Below are 18,220 nucleotides of genomic sequence, written 5' to 3' on the forward strand. Positions count from 1 at the left end.
TAATACTGAGGTCTGCCTGCAGGTGGACCCATCTCCTCCAGTTCCCCAGACCTCGCAGGCTCTGATTGGCTGGCGTTCGTCGGTCTCTGAGTTGCAGCTGGAGCGCTACGGGAAGGTGCATCGTGTGAGGAAGAGCTTCCTGAAGGAATTGGGCTGGTCCTTTGAATCCTGCAACTGATTGGTTGATCCCGCACGCTGCCCAATCCCTCCTCCACATCCCGGACCCCTCACCCCCTCTCACACGCTTTCAGCACTGCCACCCCCCACCCCACCCCGACCCCCCCTTCCCCCCCCACCACCACCACCACCACCCAAACACAAGACCTTATATCTGTCTCAGTCATTCAATACAGTCAACCTTGTTTCAATTTCTACTTTCTGCTCAGTCTCCTTCTTGTTATCAAAGGTGTTGAATCTAAGGATCTACGGTGCTGCACCACTCTCCTTCCCAGTTGTCCATGAAGGTGTGTGTGTCCATGGAGGTGTGTGTGTGTGCGTGTGTCCATGGAGGTGTGTGTGTGTGTGTCCATGGAAAGGCTGAGAATACGTTGTTGTCCTCTTTTCTATGGTATAGGCCTACCTCTCAGCTACACTCTTGAATGTTCTGCACCGGACAATCACATGTTGCTGAGCGTCTGGTGTGGTAGTGCTGAGGGGGTTGAGCTGGTTCTGGTGTGGTAGTGCTGAGGGTGTTGAGCTGGTCTCTGGTGTGGTAGTGCTGAGGGTGTTGAGCTGGTCTCTGGTGTGGTAGTGCTGAGGGTGTTGAGCTGGCTTTCTCCTGCCCAGCCAGCTCACTGACACTGTCACTTTTTACACAGAGCTACAGCTGCACTGACATTCACCACACACACACATACACACACACATACACACACACATACACACAGGCATGCATGCAGACAGATGGGCACAGGCCCATAACTAGCGAGTTTTTATGACATCCAACCACAAATAGCTCTTAACATAGCTTGTGTTTAATATTTAGAACAGGGTAATATTAAAATAAATAAACAATTGTGGGGTGTTTTTTCTGTTAACCTAGGTCCGAACTTTGGGTATCTCTTATGTAGTTAAGTAGCACAGACAGACTGACTGACAAGCAGACAGATAGACAGGCAGGCAGGCAGGAAGGCAAACACCCAACACCATTTGTGACATGCTTGACTAGTGTTACCCTCTGAGTGACATGCAACACTATCAGGCGTGTCACAGCAGTACAAGATGTAAGGAGCAGGAGGGTTGTGAGAGTTGAGGAAATAGAAGGAAGGGTCACTGCGTGTGTCCAGACAAGCTTCGACTCAAATCAACTTTTCCTGTCCTCCTCACAAAGGGGTTATTGAGACTGGGTCTGGGTTATGTAGTTAATCTCGGTCTGTAAACTGTCTGGGACATCTATTCTGGGTCCTACCTGAACTCTCTTAACAATATTATAAATATTTAGATTAAAACATTTACAAATATATACAAATATAAAGACAGGCTGACATTGAATTTCCTCGGACAATAGAACCAAATACCTGTCGATGGAACTTGTGAGCACGTCATAGCGTGACTCACGCTGGTGTGACGTGCTGACATCACGAGGCCTGGTGGTTGGAAAGAGGAAGGAGAAATAACAACAACAGCAACGCCGCTGGACCTAAGCGGGTGACAGCGAGACTTGAGTCGTCAGATTAGTTATTTTCAGTTGTTTATCTCCTTAAATAACAATATACGTTCCAGTCTCATCTACGTCTGTTAATAAGTGCAATATGTCGGTGTTCGGAAAGTTATTTGGAGCAGGGGGCAAGGGGGCGAAATCGGCGAGCCCTCAGGAGGCTATACAGCGACTTCGGGACACAGAAGAAATGTTGACGAAGAAACAGGAATTTTTGGAAAAGAAAATCGACCAAGAACTCCTAACAGCGAAAAAGAATGGGACGAAAAACAAACGAGGTGATAAAACTAAAAAAGTTGGCCGTATGACGGGTGAGATCGTTAGCCTTCAAGCTGTGTGCCTGGAAGAGGAAGAAGGAAGCTGACATATACCTGATAGCTAATGTAGCGTTAGCTAGCAAGGTCCACGACTTCACTGACTGCCTAGGTGCCTTGACCGAAACTACAGCAAGTCAGTCAGCACGGGGTGGCAGATCATCCAGAATTGTTGACAAATGCGTGTGTTCTATACTACAGTATAGTGCGAATAATTAACATAATTGGTTATGAAATCACGATTTATCTTATAAAAAGTTGCCAATTTCCATATCCGATTCTCAAGAACTAGCTGATTTATGGGTTAGTCAATAAACTTGACAAGCGTAGTTGTTCGTTAGGCTCACAAGGGAGGTATAGCAACTCAAAAGCAGCCCATAATGGCGAAAGCCGCAACCTGCTAGTCAGGAAAGTCAACGGCATTTCTAAGAAAGGTAACGTGACGGTGACAATCTAGAAGTATGTGACAATGATATACAATGCTCACTGTTCTCTAAAGCCTAGTGAATGTAGGCTACAATGGGAATGAGTAAGGATAGGCTCAGTTGCAGGCCTGCTTGTGCTGAAATGGTTATGGTTACACTGTTTATTCCCCAGACAAACTCCTAGCGGGCACAGTTGTCACACAGAAACTCCTCTTCTAGCAACCTTGCTTAGTCACCACACCCAGGGACGAGTATCTATGACACAACCATGGGATCGGCAGCCAGAGATCACAGCCCAGAGCCTGGGACATTCAGGTGTGGGAGGGGGGAAAGAAACAGGCGGGCGGGCCTACTTCCCAAACAAGGTTAGAGTAGCAGGAATAGGTACAGTAATGCACTCTGAGGAGCTGGTAATACGATTCAGACGGAATAGATATCAGATGATGCGCTCATGTGGCGATAACCTCTCTGAAGGACAGAACCGGACCCGTACGCACTGGTGGTGTATCTCCAGATAGCCTGTATCATCCACGATAGCCTCTTACGATAACCTGTGGAGGAATGCATTAACAAGACAAGTGTGATTGTGTTACATCTGTAATTCAATCTGTCTTGAACGACTTGTTCATGCCTGATGGAGTAGAGGCCAAATGTATTAAACTCGGTGGAAATGCAGGTGTGCATGTGGAGCAACCTGGAAGATCTCTCTGTCGAGTTTTCTGAAATGGACAATACCCAATTGCTGTGAAAGTCAACGAAAGGAATAGTTAATTACAAGTTCAAGACAAAATCTACGTATTAATTACACATGTAAGGTGCAGCAGGTGTCTGTTACACCCAAGTTGAGTATCTCAGAAGACTGGACAATGAATAGAGGAAATCAAGGGAGTTCAATAGTATCACAATATGGGACGATACAAGACGATTAGCATAGCCTTTGCAAGCACAGAAATAGGAGAGTGCATGCTAGACAGCTTTTGTTTAGGTCCTTAGATAGAGCTCCTAGAAATGGCCTTGACGTTCCTTCTATTTTCCTCGTTCAAAGTTGCACTTTGGTAAGATTGTGACCTCTGATCTACACTAGTGTCACAGGCCTTTCCTAGGCTCACCTTACAAAGAACTAATTTATGGCTATGCAGGCATAAGAAAACAGCATGCTTACAGCTTATTAATGATACAAGAATCATAATTAATAGATTAGGATATTTCTCTCCTGGACACAACCAAGGGTTATGTGTTCATGAGCTTAATATAGCAGGGTATATATCAAACATTGTTTATTAAATTCAGAGCATTTCAAACAGTACAAAAGTAGAAAAGTAATCATTTTCTTTAATTGTTGTTAACTTATCTGTGGTTTAAGGACAGACCTCTTCACCACACAACTCCTTTATCTTACGATCCATCATTCAAACAAAGATAATGAGTCTGGTTTCCATGTCTCAATGAACCGACTCTGAACAGCGATTCAGTGATTGCTTTGTTGTGAGGATGAATATAGAAGGTAATTAAAAACTGTAATTAAGAAAAAAAAACATCAAAGCAGAACTGAAGAGAATGTGAAACGGAGGTTTTGATGATAGACGAGGAGGAGTGTGCTTGGTGTGGTGCTCTCACAACTGTTTCTTGCATTTCTTGCACCAGTGTTGCTCCCACAATCTCTTGCTCTTCACTGGGTTCAATCTCGATTCCTATTGATGTCTGAGCAGAGATGAATGTACCATCTCCGATGCTCCCTCTTAGCCAGCCACAACTACACCGTCAAACGGTGCTTGACTGTGTGTTCCCTTATCTGGCAGTGAAACAAGGACGTCTAGTGGCATGTTGTGTTCGTTTCTGGAGACGGACGACTAGCTGAGCACAGTGTGTCATCACAGCTCCAGGGTACTCCCAGGGTTTTAGCTTAGCACTACATTACCCAGCAGCCTCTGCTTCTGATGAGGCTGAGCTAGTCAACCCTGGTAATAGTCAGATGCTGGTCTCCATCCCCTCTCCCTCTGCCTCTTTTGTCTGTCCTGCATTATTATTATTATTCCTAATTATTTTCCAGTTTCAGTGTCCATCTTTTAATCGCTTCTCCCTCCATTCCTGACTCTTCCTCTCTCTCTCTCTCTCACTCTCTCCTCTCTTTCTCTTCTCCTCTTTCTCTCTCTCTCCCTCTCTGTCTCTCCCCTCTCCAGCTGCTCTTCAGGCGCTGAAGAGGAAGAAGCGATACGAACAGCAGCTGTCTCAGATCGACGGCACGCTCTCCACCATCGAGTTCCAGAGGGAGGCGCTGGAGAACGCCAACACCAACACAGAGGTGCTGAAGAACATGGGCTTTGCTGCCAAGGCCATGAAGTCTGCTCACGAGAACATGTAAGAGTCACCGTGGCATTGTTCGGCAAACGTGTATGTGTGGGTAAGCGTGTGTGTGGGAAAGTGTGTTTGTGGATAAGTGTGTGTGTGTGTGTGGGTTGGTGTATGTCTGCAATACTTCCTGTCTGTCGACTATACTGACCGTCAAACTGTGTGTGTGTCCTCAGGGACATAGACAAGGTGGATGACCTTATGCAGGACATCACAGAGCAGCAGGAGCTGGCCCAGGAGATATCCGACGCCATTTCCAAACCTGTGGGCTTCGGGGAAGAGTTTGATGAGGTGAGACACAGCTGCAGCCACAGCTAAAAGGGCAGGAAGAGTTCACACAGCCGGCCAATCTACAGCGGAGAGGGCAGGAAGAGTTCACATACCCAGCCAATCAAAAGCATAGAGGACAGGGAGAGTTTCCATTCCAACCAATCACCGGTAGAGAGGGCGGGACTTGACTGTTCCAGCCAATTGGAGCTGCTGTACATTTTTCTAGTTCCAAAAGGAGGAAGAATTGCTTCAAAATAGATATACTACTTATCTAATCATATTCAATTGTTGCATATAATATGTCCACACCTCGCCAAATATGTTCTATGTCCAGTTCCTAGTTTACACAGTGTTGTTGCTAACAACAATGTTTGTTTGTTCTGTGCAGGACGACCTGTTAGCAGAGCTGGAGGAACTGGAACAAGAGGAACTGGACAAGAACATGCTGGAGATTGGAGGAACCGAGGACGTTCCTCTACCCAACGTACCATCCACCTCCCTACCTTCCAGACCAGGTAACACATACACACACAATCGTACATAAGCCCAAATACATGTATGTTTATATTTGCTTATGTGACCCTTTCCTATTGTGTCCTGTGTAAATGAAGCTTAACATGCTCTTATTTCATTAGCCAAGAAGAAGGAAGAGGAAGACGAGGATGACATGAAGGACCTGGAAGCCTGGGCGGCCAACTAGACCTGCCTCCAAACAGCTGGCCTCCAAACAGCTGGCCTCTAAACAGCTGGCCTCTAAACAGCTGGCCTCCGATTACCTGGCCTCCGATTACCTGGCCTCCGAACACCTGGCCTGCAAACACCTGGCCTCTAAAAGCCTGACCTCTGACACTCCTGGCCTCTGACACTCCCTCTAAAACCTAGCCTTTACCAGCTAGACCCTTTGTGACTGATGGATAAAGACAACTTCACTTTCAACAAAGACATGCTGAACACACAACCCCTGAACACCCCACCTTGTTCGGAAGCTCCCGTATTCCACCCATCTATGACCGGTTCTGTTCAGAGTAACTAATATTGACGGTTAGATTCTGTATTTCACTTAAGTGTTCGCTATGGTTGGTGTACCACGACCAACGCTACACAGAGTTCATCCACAGGAGTGTCAGGGAAGCTGGCTGTGACCTTCATCCACAGGTCTATAGGTGTTGAGCTCTGCTTCTGGCTTTCTTTACTATATCAGGAGGACGTGTGTGTGTGTGTGTGTGTGTGTGTGTGTGTGTGTGTGTGTGTGTGTGTGTGTGTGTGTGTGTGTGTGTGTGTGTGTGTGTGTGTGTGTGTGTGTGTGTGTGTGTGTGTGTGTGTGTGTGCGTGGGGGAAATCCCCTTTAAGGGGAACTCCATGGTGTGTCATCGCTCTTTGCCTCTCTGGGTGATGGTTCACACAGTTATTTTATTTTAGCCAAGTACCTCCAACCACTTATATTCTGCAAATGTTAAGACAGTACTCTAGTAAAGGGTTTATACTGTAGCTGTTCATATTGTGAATGAGTGATTTACTGTGGTGAGTGAATGACTGACTATGCGCACCTCTGTGAGGGTGTGCATGTGAGTGCACTGTTGCTTATTCTCCTCCATAAGAGACATATTAACACTAGAGGGTTCGTGTGTTTATCCCGGGTGATTTGGTTTGTGGTTCATAGAGCATACTTAGGCTGTGTGTGTGTGTGTGTGAGTGTGTGTGAGTGAAACAAAGTAGTGATTGTATTGGGATGAACATGTACGGTCAGTTATCCTCTAACCTGAAAGCCTCGCTGACCCGGGACGCCCCTCTCCCCCTTTCATCCTCTCCCCCTCTCCCCCTCTCATCCTCTCCCCCTCTACCCCTTTCATCCTCTCCCCCTCTACCCCTCTCATCCTTTTTACCTCTCCTCCTCCTCTCCCCCTCTCTTCCTCTCCCCCTTTCCTCCTCTTTACCTCTGTATCATAGTTCACCTCCCTGAGCAGGACGACGTTTTCTAGTTTTCTATTTCCTGTCTGCTGTAAGGCCTACGGTCACAAACAGGCTGGTGTAGCACTGAGCGGCGGCCTGGGGGGGCAGTTGCTTACCTCACACATGCAGGCGCACAACTTGCTCCTCCAGACTGATATGCTAACGCTACGATGTGTTGAAGAAGCTACATCAGGACTATCATAGCTGACGTCTGAGAGTACACCACCCTCACCCCCCCGGCTGGGTGTGTAAGCACAGCATTCTCCTGCCTGATGTGTGTGTGTGTGTGTGTGTGTGTGTGTGTGTGTGTTCACACATGGCTGTGTGTGACAGCTGAATTCCTGTTCTTTCCCCTACTCATGTTATCATGGTACGCATAAATTAAACCCTTTTGCCAAATGACTGGCGGTCTTCATTCTCCCTCCACACCTTGAGGGGCTCTGATTAGCTCAGACACTGATGACATTACCAGGGGAATGCAACATAGTTAGATGGGATGTATAACCAGGGGTGTCTAACATAGTTCATCACAGATCTTATGTTTTGACCAGGAGCCTCAAATTTTGTACTGGTCACAGCTAATATTATGATCAAAGGGTCATTTACTTGTCTTAGGTGTTGTGGGTCAAACTTCACATAATTGGAGTCTGGGTTCAGGGTTAGGGTTGGGCAAGGACTATAATCACTGACGTGTTCATAAACCCAGGACAATATATATCATTCACAAATATTTAGTTTTCGGTGTATCTCACATCCAGTCAGAGTAAGAGTTGTGTATAACCCCATACTGCACACACATAGGAGGACATCCCCGGGGGACATGACCCCCCCATCCTGGGAGAAATATGATTTGCCCCCCCCCCCCCCCCCAATAAATCACTGTAAACTTAAGGACATTTCAATAATATTCATAATATATACATTTAACATATTACAATGTAGGCTTTGTGTTACAGCAGTAATTTTGGTGTCCCCCCTCAGGAATTGCTCTTGAGAAAATGTCCCCAAAAAAAGATTTTCACCACTGTGCACACACTGCTTCTCTGATTAATTTTGCTGCTGAATAGCCACACAAAGTTGTTTTTCTCCTAATTGTACTGTTTCTCCCTCTACAGCCAGCAAACAGTTTGTGAAAGATAGAAATGAGCAACGCAGAAGGCTCGTGATTATATGTTCAAAGGCGGATGTAAGCCGACCCAAACCCACGGTCTGACACCGTGTTATCAGACTGTTGTACAAACAAAGACAAAATACCGGTACTGATCCTGTTCTGATCGATGTGGTCTGGACAGTATTTCCTAAAATCTCATCAAAACTGAATGACGGGTAGTTTATCTTGTATTGTCTATCTTGACTATTATGGTCAGGCTTAGGCCTGGCGGCGGATTGATACACAAGTACTACAGCCAGCAATGACTCCAGAACGTATTAAAAGCATATAGATCAAAATAAGAGCAGACGTGCATATTCTGCAGGAAAGTGATCGCTATCTTGCTATTTAATTTATAGCCAATGCCAGTATTTCTTATTTATACTTTAATACAATTATTTTTTGAGGGGGCACAGCATTCCATGGGGGGGAGGGGGGGGGGGGGCAAAAGACCCTGTTCATTTAACTGAAGTTTTAGTCTACCTGCTAAAATATCCGTCCTTTCCTTACAAACATTCTGAAAACTAGGACTGTCGAAAACATGTTGGTGATGCAATCACACACTACCTAGAACAAAGTCGGGTGTATGTCTGACCATTTGGTTAAACATTTGAGTCTCCCTAAAGGCTGGATGGAACTTGTTTTAGCTACATTTGAGTGTTGTCAAACTTCGTAACACGGCGGCGAGGCCAACACACCCACTGTAGATTCAGCTCTGCCATTGGATAAAACCCGCCGAAGCTTTTCTAGCCAATCAGATTTTACTCCTACGGGGCAGAAACATTCTCGGCCAATGAAAACCACAAGGAGGTGGATTGGCACGTTGAGCTAATGAATATTACAAATCGGCATTTCGCTTCTTCTCAAAACCAAGTTCACGCCATTCGATCCCTCCCTCTCAATCCCTGTTCTAAATCAGGCAACAACCGTTTTCACCCATCTCCCAACACACAAAAGGAAATAATAATCATGTCCGAGAAACTACCCTTCAAAGTTGGTCAGTATCACATTTTGTTATTGCTTTGTCATGCATTGATATTGGTAACCGGTAGTTAGATAGTGGATTGACTAGATAGTTCCAGTAGCTAACTGTACAGCGTGCGTTATTGCCCACAGATATTTGGTAAATAACATGAGCTATTACTGTTAGCTACAGTCAGCTTAGTATTCCGAGGACCGATAGTTTACCTCGGCTCCTTGAGTCAACGTTGAGCTTTTAACATGAATGTTGTCTCTGATGTGACACGCGACACTTTGTTGATACTACAACACATTGCGCAGTGGGATGCTACTTGTGTACATTGAGTTACACTTGTAATACAGTACTACATGCATTTTTGTCAAATGCAAGTGGAATTGTTTCACGTTTTGTTGACATTAAGGAAGGAATCCGTATATAACACTGCCAAGCAAGCATGGTTTCATTCAGTTGCCTCTTCTGTTAGAGGTAGTGGTAGTTGTAGTTCATTTAAGGATGTTAGTGAGTCACAGTCTTCTTGTCCGCCCGTCAGAAAAACTACATCCACAATAAGCCATTGCGCGATGCCGCCACTTTGTTGATTGACAGGCACAGACTAAGCGAGCGGTGAAATCACACAGTGTACTACTGTGAGTTGAAACTGCACGTGGTGGATTAAAACAAATCTTTGTGCTTTGAAGGTTTTATTGTTAGTCTTTGGACTCAGAAAGACTAAAGTCGATTTTAATACCCTAAACCAATTTCGATTGCACGTATCAATCTGTACGCTAGAATCTCAGTACGCTATTGTAAGGATTTAATGTTGGCAGGAAATGTCTCAATAAATGAGTCAATAGAGTAGGCTAATTCTGAAACACGCATTGGTCAGGCCTGCACACGTTTGAAATATCTCAGTGTTGGTGTCTTCCAATCCCCTGTGAACCATTGCGTGTTAGGCAGGTGTTTTGTCAGAAGCAACTAGAAGCTTAGTTACTCTGGCATGGTCGTAGTGATATGGTAGTCAGATGGACTTTGACCCTTCTGCAGGCCAGAGTTCCCCAGGCTTTCTGCTTTGGTTAGACTAGTATCACACGCACACACACACACACACACACATACATACACATGTTAATTTGAGCCATTGGTGAATGGACCCCACATTTCTTGAAGGGTTTAACGGTTTCTAAGACCTGTCTCTCTCACTCTCTCTTCCTCTCTGCCTTTTGAGGGAAGTTATGCCTCTCGTGGTAGTTTTGCTGACTCACGGCATATTTGGAACACTTGAGTTCACCAGACTGACCTGGGGAATCCTGAGATGCATGCCTATAAAACACACACACACACAAGGCCACCAGTTGGACTTCATGAACCCATGGCGATTCAGGTCTGCTCCAGTTTAGGGAGGGTTGCTTCAGTGCTGGCTGCCCCAGGCAGAGCAGGGGTGTAGGGGTGTGGTCTGGTCATGAGAGCCCTGGAGCCTGCAGCAGTGTATGATTGCAGCTGTTGGAACCAGCAGTCACAAGTGGAGGACTGGCAGTCTGCTTCCAGTATCAGATTGACTGTCATTCAGAGCACATTCTGGGCCTGACCCTAACCAGGCTGCTTTCTTACTGGGCCTGACCCTAACCAGGCTGCTCTCCTACTGAGCCTGACCCTAACCAGGCTGCTCTCCTACTGAGCCTGACCCTAACCAGGCTGCTCTCCTACTGAGCTTGACCCTAACCAGGCTGCTCTCCTACTGAGCCTGACCCTAACCAGGCTGCTCTCCTACTGAGCCTGACCCTAACCAGGCTGCTCTCCTACTGAGCCTGACCCTAACCAGGCTGCTCTCCTACTGAGCCTGACCCTAACCAGGCTGCTCTCCTACTGAGCCTGACCCTAACCAGGCTGCTCTCCTACTGAGCCTGAGCCTGACCCGAACCAGGCTGCTCTCCTACTGAGCCTGACCCTAACCAGGCTGCGTTCTTACTGAGCCTGACCCTAACCAGGCTGCTCTCCTACTGAGCCTGAGCCTGACCCGAACCAGGCTGCTCTCCTACTGAGCCTGACCCTAACCAGGCTGCGTTCTTACTGAGCCTGACCCTAACCAGGCTGCTCTCCTACTGAGCCTGACAGGGGAGGACATGGCAAGAAGGATCCAGGGCTTTCTGCTCCAACTCCCTGTGATACTCCTGGAAGATGTACCTGTATTTAGCATATGCTTCTACTCAAAATGGTGTGTGTGTGTGGGGGGGGGCTCTGTGGCGACGCAGTGGAAGGGTGATGTGATTCTGCTCTTGGAATGAATGTCTCTGTGTGTGTTCCTGACTGGTGGTTAACGACCTTCCCTCCCCTCCCTGCAGCTGACATCAGCCTGGCCGAGTGGGGCAGGAAGGCCATCGACATCGCCGAGAACGAGATGCCGGGCCTGATGAAGATGAGGGAGATGTACGGCCAGTCCAAGCCCCTGAAGGGCGCCCGCATCGCCGGCTGCCTCCACATGACGCTGCAGACCGCCGTGCTCATCGAGACCCTCACCGCCCTGGGGGCAGAGGTGAGGAAGGGGGGAGGGAGTAGGGGGAAGAGAGCTGAAGGGATGACATGGGTGGAGGGAGGGAGAGACGATGGGGGGTAGAGAGGTGGAGGTGGAGGTAGGGAATAGGGGGAGAGATAAAAAAAAGAGTGCGTTGATAGAATAGGGGGGGGGGGGGAAGAGGGACAAAGTGTTTGTTGAGATCCTCACCAACCTTTGGGGTTGAGATGAGCATATGGCAGGTCCCACTTTACCATCAGTTTTACTCTAAATATCATTCTCTCTGAGCCCTGACCCCTGGCTCATTTCTAGTGGGATCTGTTCTGTGGGAAGCCCCCCCCCGCCCCTCTTTCCTCCCTGTGTCTCCTGAAGGCCATGCAGAGTTTATCAAATCTGCTCTGTCACAAGCACACACAGGAGGGGGGAGGGAGTCATGTTCTTGCTCCCTCCTTCCCTCCCCTCCTCTGTCCTTGTATCCTGCTCCCTCCTTCCCTCCCCTCTACTGTCCTCGTATCCTGCTCCCTCCCTCCTTCCCTCCCCTCCTCTGTCCTCGTATCCTGCTCCCTCCTTCCCTCCCCTCCACTGTCCTCGTATCCTGCTCCCTCCTTCCCTCCCCTCCTCTGTCCTCGTATCCTGCTCCCTCCTTCCCTCCCCTCCTCTGTCCTCGTATCCTGCTCCCTCCTCTGTCCTCGTATCCTGCTCCCTCCTTCCCTCCTCTGTCCTTGTGTTCTTGCTCCCTGCTTCCCTTCCCGTCTCTGTTCCAGGTCCAGTGGTCAAGCTGCAACATCTTCTCCACCCAGGACCACGCTGCATCCGCCATCGCCAAGACTGGTGTCCCAGGTACGCCCTCTCTCACCTGCACCCACTGCAAACCTGCCAACCCTGGTACACCCACCTGCACCACAAACATGACAACCCTAGTACTCCCCCCCCCCCCCCACACACACACACACACACATACCTAGCGCGCCCTTATTTCTTGGATCAGTGCCAGGCCGGCTCAGACTGGGCAAGCTGGTTTTCTGGTGATCTCCTGCTGGAGGGTGTGGAGGAGGGACGAAGGCAGGAACTGGACGAGTGGGGAGGATGGGTGAGCACTCCTCAGGCTGGCAGTGCCACTGTGTTGCAGTGGCATTTCCTCCGTCACCTGTCGAGTGTAGTGGTTTGGCCTTTGCTGAGCCAGAGCTGCAGTGGAGCCGCCCTTTAGTGCTGCTGTGGTGAGGGGGGAGGAGAGGGAGAGCCAGGGAGGGGGGGGGGGCGGAAATCAATTTGACCAAACTCCAACTTATCCGTTTGTGCAGGACCACAGTGATTCGGACTAATCAGCCTTCTATGAGGAACTACTGGCAGCTACGGCTGTGGTTGAAGCTAGCCTGTAATAGATGGTGATAGATGGAGGATTTAACCAATCAGCTGAAGGGGAGGAGAGAAGGCTGCTTTGTTGGGGTTGGATCCGGGCCCATGCTGGCTTAGTTTAGTCTCCATGGTGACCCAGCAGGAGTAGTCTAGTATAATCCTCTCATCTCCTTCAGTCATTAGTTGAGTGGTTCTGATAGAAACACTCTGTAGTTAAACAGATCTTGAAAGTAACATACTGTTAACTGAATATTCTATTTCAAAAGGGATTTCAAATATGATGTGACATGTAACATGTCCCCTCCCTCCCTCCCTCCCTCCCTCCCTCCCTCCCTCCCTCCCTCCCTCCCTCCCTCCCTCCCTCCCTCCCTCCCTCCCTCCCTCCCTCCCTCCCTCCCTCCCTCCCTCCCTCCCTCCCTCCCTCCCTCCCTCCCTCCCTCCCTCCCTCCCTCCCTCCCTCCCTCCCTCCCTCCCTCCCTCCCTCCCTCCCTCCCTCCCTCCCTCCCTCCCTCCCTCCCTCCCTGTAGTGTATGCCTGGAAGGGGATGACAGATGAGGAGTATGTGTGGTGTATTGAGCAGACCATCTACTTCAAGGATGGCCAGCCCCTCAACATGATTCTCGACGACGGAGGAGACCTCACCAACATGGTGCACCAGAAGTACCCCAAACTGCTCGCAGGTACGAACCCCACAACACGCACACACACCTGTCTGTCTCATGTCCCCCTCACCCCAAAACTGAATGCCCTGTCTGCCTGTCTCTTTTAGATTGCAATGTCAGAACGTCGCTCTGGGTAGAAGCAATAAGTGCCTGGGAAAATGTCATTATATTGACATACCTTGCTTTGTTTAGTTTGTTTGCCTGCCAGCTATGAGCCAACATAGTCCTTTGCGTCTCTACTTCAGTAGAATAATGTGCAGACTTTATGTCTGACCTGGCGTGACTTAAAGGCAGGTTATTTAACCAATGCCAACCAAAGGGTGTGTGCGTCTGTGTGTGTGTGCGTCTGTGTGTAAGGGCAGATACTTCCCCTTATGCTCCTGAGGGGAACTCCTGACCGCACAGTAGTCTTCTCAGCCCCAGACTCGCCTCCTAAAGCACAGCTCCTGGGATAGTTCTGGAAGGTTTGGTTTTGTAAACTGTTTAGTAAGGCTGCGTCGGCTGTTCCTTCGGATGCAGTTCCCAGCCCGTCAGCCTCAGTATCAAACACCGGGTGGCGCTGTTACTCATGACAGTGTGATGAATGTTTGGATCAATACTCGTTCTCATCACTCATGTTTCTGAAGTGACTAAGATAATGGGTTGCTCGGTCCTGTGCTTGATGAGCTTAAAGAAGATGTTTCTGCTGGTCGTCGGTGTCATGTAGGCTTCTGTGAAGCCCTTCATGACGGTTCTCATGAAAAGGACAATAGAAATGAAGTTTGCACTGATGTGAGAGATTGCCACGCCCTTTAATATCTGAGGGTGGAGACCATTTTTGACGTGTGTGTGTGTTCGTCCAGGAGTCCGTGGCGTGTCAGAGGAGACCACCACTGGAGTCCACAACCTGTACAAGATGCTGAAGAAAGGCGAGCTCAAGATCCCCGCCATCAACGTCAATGACTCCGTCACCAAGGTAACGCAGAAATAAGACCTGTGTGCCACTAGGCCTGTAGGCCACATCCTCACATCTCTCCATACCAGTGGTGTGCTCTGGTCATCTCCACCTGAGTGAAGGCCTAAAGAAGCCAAACTGTTATGGCCTTGTGTTGACTCCTCCCCTCTCTCCCCCTCCTCTCCCCTCCTCCCCTCTCTCCCCTTCCTCCCCTCTCCCCTTCCTCCCCTCTCCCCCTCCTCCCCTCTCTCCCCTCTCCCCTCATCCCTTCCTCCCCTCTCTCCCCCTCCTCTCCCCTTCCTCCCCTCTCTCCCCTCTCTCCCCTTCCTCCCCTCTCTCCCTTCCTCTCCTCTCTCTCCCCTCCTGCCCTCTCCAGAGTAAGTTTGATAACCTGTACGGCTGCAGGGAGTCTCTGATCGACGGGATCAAGCGTGCGACAGATGTGATGATAGCCGGCAAGGTGGCCGTGGTGGCAGGCTACGGGGACGTGGGCAAGGGCTGCGTCCAGGCCCTCCGAGGCTTCGGAGCTCGTGTCATCGTCACCGAGGTGGATCCCATCAACGCCCTTCAGGCTGCCATGGAGGGTCAGTGTGTGTGTGTGTGTGTGGTCGTGTTTACCTCCCTTGTGGGGACCAGAAGGCCTCACAAGTATCATGAACAAAAAGGAAAATGAATCTTGTGGGGACATTTTTATGGTCCCCACAAGGTCAAGTACTATTTTTAGGGGGTTTAAGTTAAGTTTAGAATTAGGTTTGGAATTGCATGAAAGGTTATGGTTCAGGGTAGGGTTTAGGGTTAAAGAAAGTGTCGGTCTTTACTGGGATAGTAAAACAAACCTGTGTAAAAAAAAACAATGTATTTGTGTCTGTATTAAATACTGTACTATAAGCCATGATGCGTTTTTTATGGTTATTATGATAGTGATGGAACCTCTGTCATAACTCCCTCCTCCCTGCCCTGCAGGCTATGAGGTGACCACTATGGAGGAGGCCTGCAAGGAGGGCAACATCTTTGTCACCACCACTGGCTGTGAGGATATCATCGTTGGCAAGTAGGTACCAGCGAGATCAACTGTTTAGCTGTATTAGCAGGCAGCTCCTTCTTGGCACATTTTGCTGCAGTACCTCCAGCTACCAACTGGTGGCAGCACCACCACATCACATTGCTGTAATACCTCCAGATACCAGCAAGTGGCAGCACCACCACTGTACGTGGACCTCCAGATACCAGGCCACTCCTGCTTATCTGAAGAGGCAGTTGCGTCCTAAACACATGACATGTAGGAGAACGATTGAACTATATATAACTGTGCATATCTGTGTTTCTTCCAGACACTTTGAGCAGATGAAGGATGACTCCATTGTGTGCAACATCGGACATTTTGACTGTGAGATTGAAATGAGCTGGCTCAATGCCAACGCTGCAGAGAAGATCAACATCAAGCCACAGGTACTCCAACACACACACACACACACACACACCCAAGATCATGTACACCCTTACCTCACACCCACCCAGACCCCCTTCCCCCTTACACACACACACACACACACACACACTCACTCACTCACTCACTCACTCACTCACTCACTCACTCACTCACTCAGTTCTGTGCTGTCCTCCCAGGTGGATCGTTACCGTATGAAGAGCGGTCGGCACGTCATCGTGCTGGCAGAGGGCCGTCTGGTGAACCTGGGTTGTGCCATGGGTCATCCCAGCTTCGTCATGAGCAACTCCTTCACCAACCAGGTCCTGGCCCAGATCGAGCTGTGGAAGAACACCAGCAAGTACCCCCTGGGGGTCTACTTCCTGCCCAAGAAGGTCAGAGGTCACGCACACCCCCATCACTTCCTGTCCGGGCTGTTTGAGGGCTGGGAAGGCGTGATGTGTCAGGGCACATAAAGCCCGGGTGGCGGGTGACAGTTGGGTGGAAGCTGCTTTGGAGTGCTCGTGTTTCTAGTGAGACAGGGCTTTCTTGTCCTTGTGAGAGTCCAGCTCTGCACCTGTGATCCAGCAGCTTTCCCCACTGCACCAGCTGGAACGGATACCGTCCAGAAACACTTCCTGAGTTTTCCACTCCCTAGACCCTTCCTCCCTAACCTCTTACTCCCTAGCTCCCTAGCTTGTCACTCCCTACATCTGTACTCCCGAGCCCCTTGCTCTCTAACCTCCTCCTCCCTAGCTTCCTAACCTCCTCCTCCCTAGCTTCCTAACCTCCTCCTCCCCAGCTGCGAGGGTCTAAGTGCTGCCGTCTGGTTTCCTCAGAGCCACAACCAGACATGTCAGATCATCACAATTATCTCAATTATCTAAAGAAGTTTCTGGATAGCACATGTGATTATCTTAATGGTTACAATTCCGTAATACCCCACTTTCTTTCTTTCTTTCTCTCTTTCTTTCTCTCTCTCTCTAGCTCGATGAGGAGGTGGCAGCTGCCCACCTGGACAAACTGGGAGTGAAGCTCACCAAGCTGTCAGACAAGCAGGCCAAGTACCTGGGTCTTCCCCGCGAGGGCCCTTTCAAGCCCGACCACTACCGCTACTGAGCCCCCTGGCCTGGGGACTGGGGACTGGGGACTGGGGGGGAGGAGTTGAGGCAGGGTGTGGGTATGTGGAAGTCCTGTTCCACAGGACCCAAGACTAGAACATGGCTGGGGGGAGGCTCAGGTGTAGCCTGCTTTCCCTCACACTGTCTGTCCTACACACACACACACACACACACACACACACACACAGACACACACACAGACGTGTCAACACCTACACGCTTCACTTGCTGCCAGACCTCTACCTCTGCTCTCTCTGGCCTGCCTAAGACAACAACAACAACAATGATGGCATGGCTTCTAAAGACGCCATTCTTGTTATGAATTGCATTCCCTGTTTTGATTCTGGTCCCAGAAGGCCTGATGCGTAAAGGAGAGCCATAAACCCCCTATCACCGGCCTGCCTGGGCACCCCAGCCCCCACCCAACCTTCTAGTGGCCACTGGTGCATTGTACATGTGGCTAGCTGTCTTAATCACCTCCTTCAAGCTTGTATGTCTTCTAGGAACTGTCTCTATCGCCTCCATCTCTGTCGCTCCCTCCCACCATTTCCGTTCTTCTCAGCCTGAAATTTTGGCTTAAGTAGCAAAAACAAAACAAAAAATACATGTCCACAAAACATTTGGCATTCGTTTCATTACCTCGAGCCTCATTTTATTTTTATTTTATGGTTGTTAATCTGATTGGTTGTCTTGTGTGAAGGGGGGGGGGGGGGGCGGTCCGGCTGAAACGGTTGCAGACTTGTTCGTCCCCATGTGTCATCTCTGCTGTCTCCCCAAACGGCGTGTGATGCAATAAAGAACGGGTTGAACTTATTATTTCTGCTCTGTGTGAACTTATTATTTCTGCTCTGTGTATTTCTTCTACTTCAAAGTGATGACCAAGTACACAAGTTTACACGTCTACACTTAATTAACTACACATCTACACTTAACTACAAAGGAAGGGCGGAGGGCCTCATTGTTACACATCCTGGAGCAATGATGATGATGATGATTATGCTAATTGGGGTGGTGATGATGATGTTGAAGTGGCCATGAAAGTTTCCTCTGACACCTAGCTGGACAATGCGCCTGGCTGGGGTTCCTGTGCTGGCAGGCAGAATGAGAACCAGCTGGGATACATGCAACATCCCACC

The 18,220-nt window shown here is 49.0% G+C and overlaps 3 protein-coding genes across 4 annotated transcripts in view; all 3 read left to right on the forward strand.

The window, feature by feature from the left end:
* Window positions 1-278, forward strand: part of LOC146272414 (ciliary microtubule inner protein 1-like) — a 1,886-nt gene extending 1,608 nt beyond the window's left edge. For both annotated transcript variants that reach the window (XM_084705746.1, XM_084705747.1), the window contains exon 4: window positions 23-278. In XM_084705746.1, the coding sequence (XP_084561872.1) occupies window positions 23-178 (156 nt within the window). In that variant the 3' untranslated portion in view covers window positions 179-278. The remainder of the gene's footprint in view (window positions 1-22) is intronic.
* Window positions 279-1,582: 1,304 nt separating this feature from the next.
* chmp4ba (charged multivesicular body protein 4Ba) lies at window positions 1,583-7,367 on the forward strand. Its single transcript, XM_084706015.1, has 5 exons — window positions 1,583-1,935; window positions 4,577-4,754; window positions 4,922-5,036; window positions 5,404-5,530; window positions 5,651-7,367. Exons 1-5 carry the CDS (start codon window positions 1,752-1,754, stop codon window positions 5,713-5,715), a joined length of 669 nt encoding a protein of 222 aa, XP_084562141.1. The 5' UTR covers window positions 1,583-1,751; the 3' UTR covers window positions 5,716-7,367.
* A 1,586-nt stretch (window positions 7,368-8,953) lies between these two features.
* Window positions 8,954-17,897, forward strand: ahcy (adenosylhomocysteinase). The gene is made up of 10 exons (XM_084704620.1): window positions 8,954-9,112; window positions 11,416-11,606; window positions 12,350-12,425; window positions 13,469-13,621; window positions 14,446-14,558; window positions 14,914-15,121; window positions 15,501-15,588; window positions 15,869-15,986; window positions 16,164-16,358; window positions 16,951-17,897. Exons 1-10 carry the CDS (start codon window positions 9,085-9,087, stop codon window positions 17,080-17,082), a joined length of 1,302 nt encoding a protein of 433 aa, XP_084560746.1. The 5' UTR covers window positions 8,954-9,084; the 3' UTR covers window positions 17,083-17,897.
* Window positions 17,898-18,220: the final 323 nt, after the last annotated feature.

This window comes from Hypomesus nipponensis, chromosome 9 (assembly GCF_054491055.1).
Source record: "Hypomesus nipponensis isolate SF chromosome 9, ASM5449105v1, whole genome shotgun sequence".
Lineage (NCBI taxonomy): Eukaryota > Metazoa > Chordata > Actinopteri > Osmeriformes > Osmeridae > Hypomesus > Hypomesus nipponensis.

What these genes read in the sequence shown, in the direction of transcription:
- chmp4ba (XM_084706015.1), top strand. Translation starts at nt 1,752, where the DNA reads ATGTCGGTGTTCGGAAAGTTATTTGGAGCAGGGGGCAAGGGGGCGAAA. An exon ending in TGGGACGAAAAACAAACGAG is followed by an intron (nt 1,936 to 4,576) that starts GTGATAAAACTA and finishes TCCCCTCTCCAG; the next exon opens with CTGCTCTTCAGGCGCTGAAG. An exon ending in CTCCCTACCTTCCAGACCAG is followed by an intron (nt 5,531 to 5,650) that starts GTAACACATACA and finishes TTATTTCATTAG; the next exon opens with CCAAGAAGAAGGAAGAGGAA.
- ahcy (XM_084704620.1), top strand. Translation starts at nt 9,085, where the DNA reads ATGTCCGAGAAACTACCCTTCAAAGTTG. An exon ending in GTACCCCAAACTGCTCGCAG is followed by an intron (nt 13,622 to 14,445) that starts GTACGAACCCCA and finishes GTGTTCGTCCAG; the next exon opens with GAGTCCGTGGCGTGTCAGAG. An exon ending in CCTTCAGGCTGCCATGGAGG is followed by an intron (nt 15,122 to 15,500) that starts GTCAGTGTGTGT and finishes CCTGCCCTGCAG; the next exon opens with GCTATGAGGTGACCACTATG.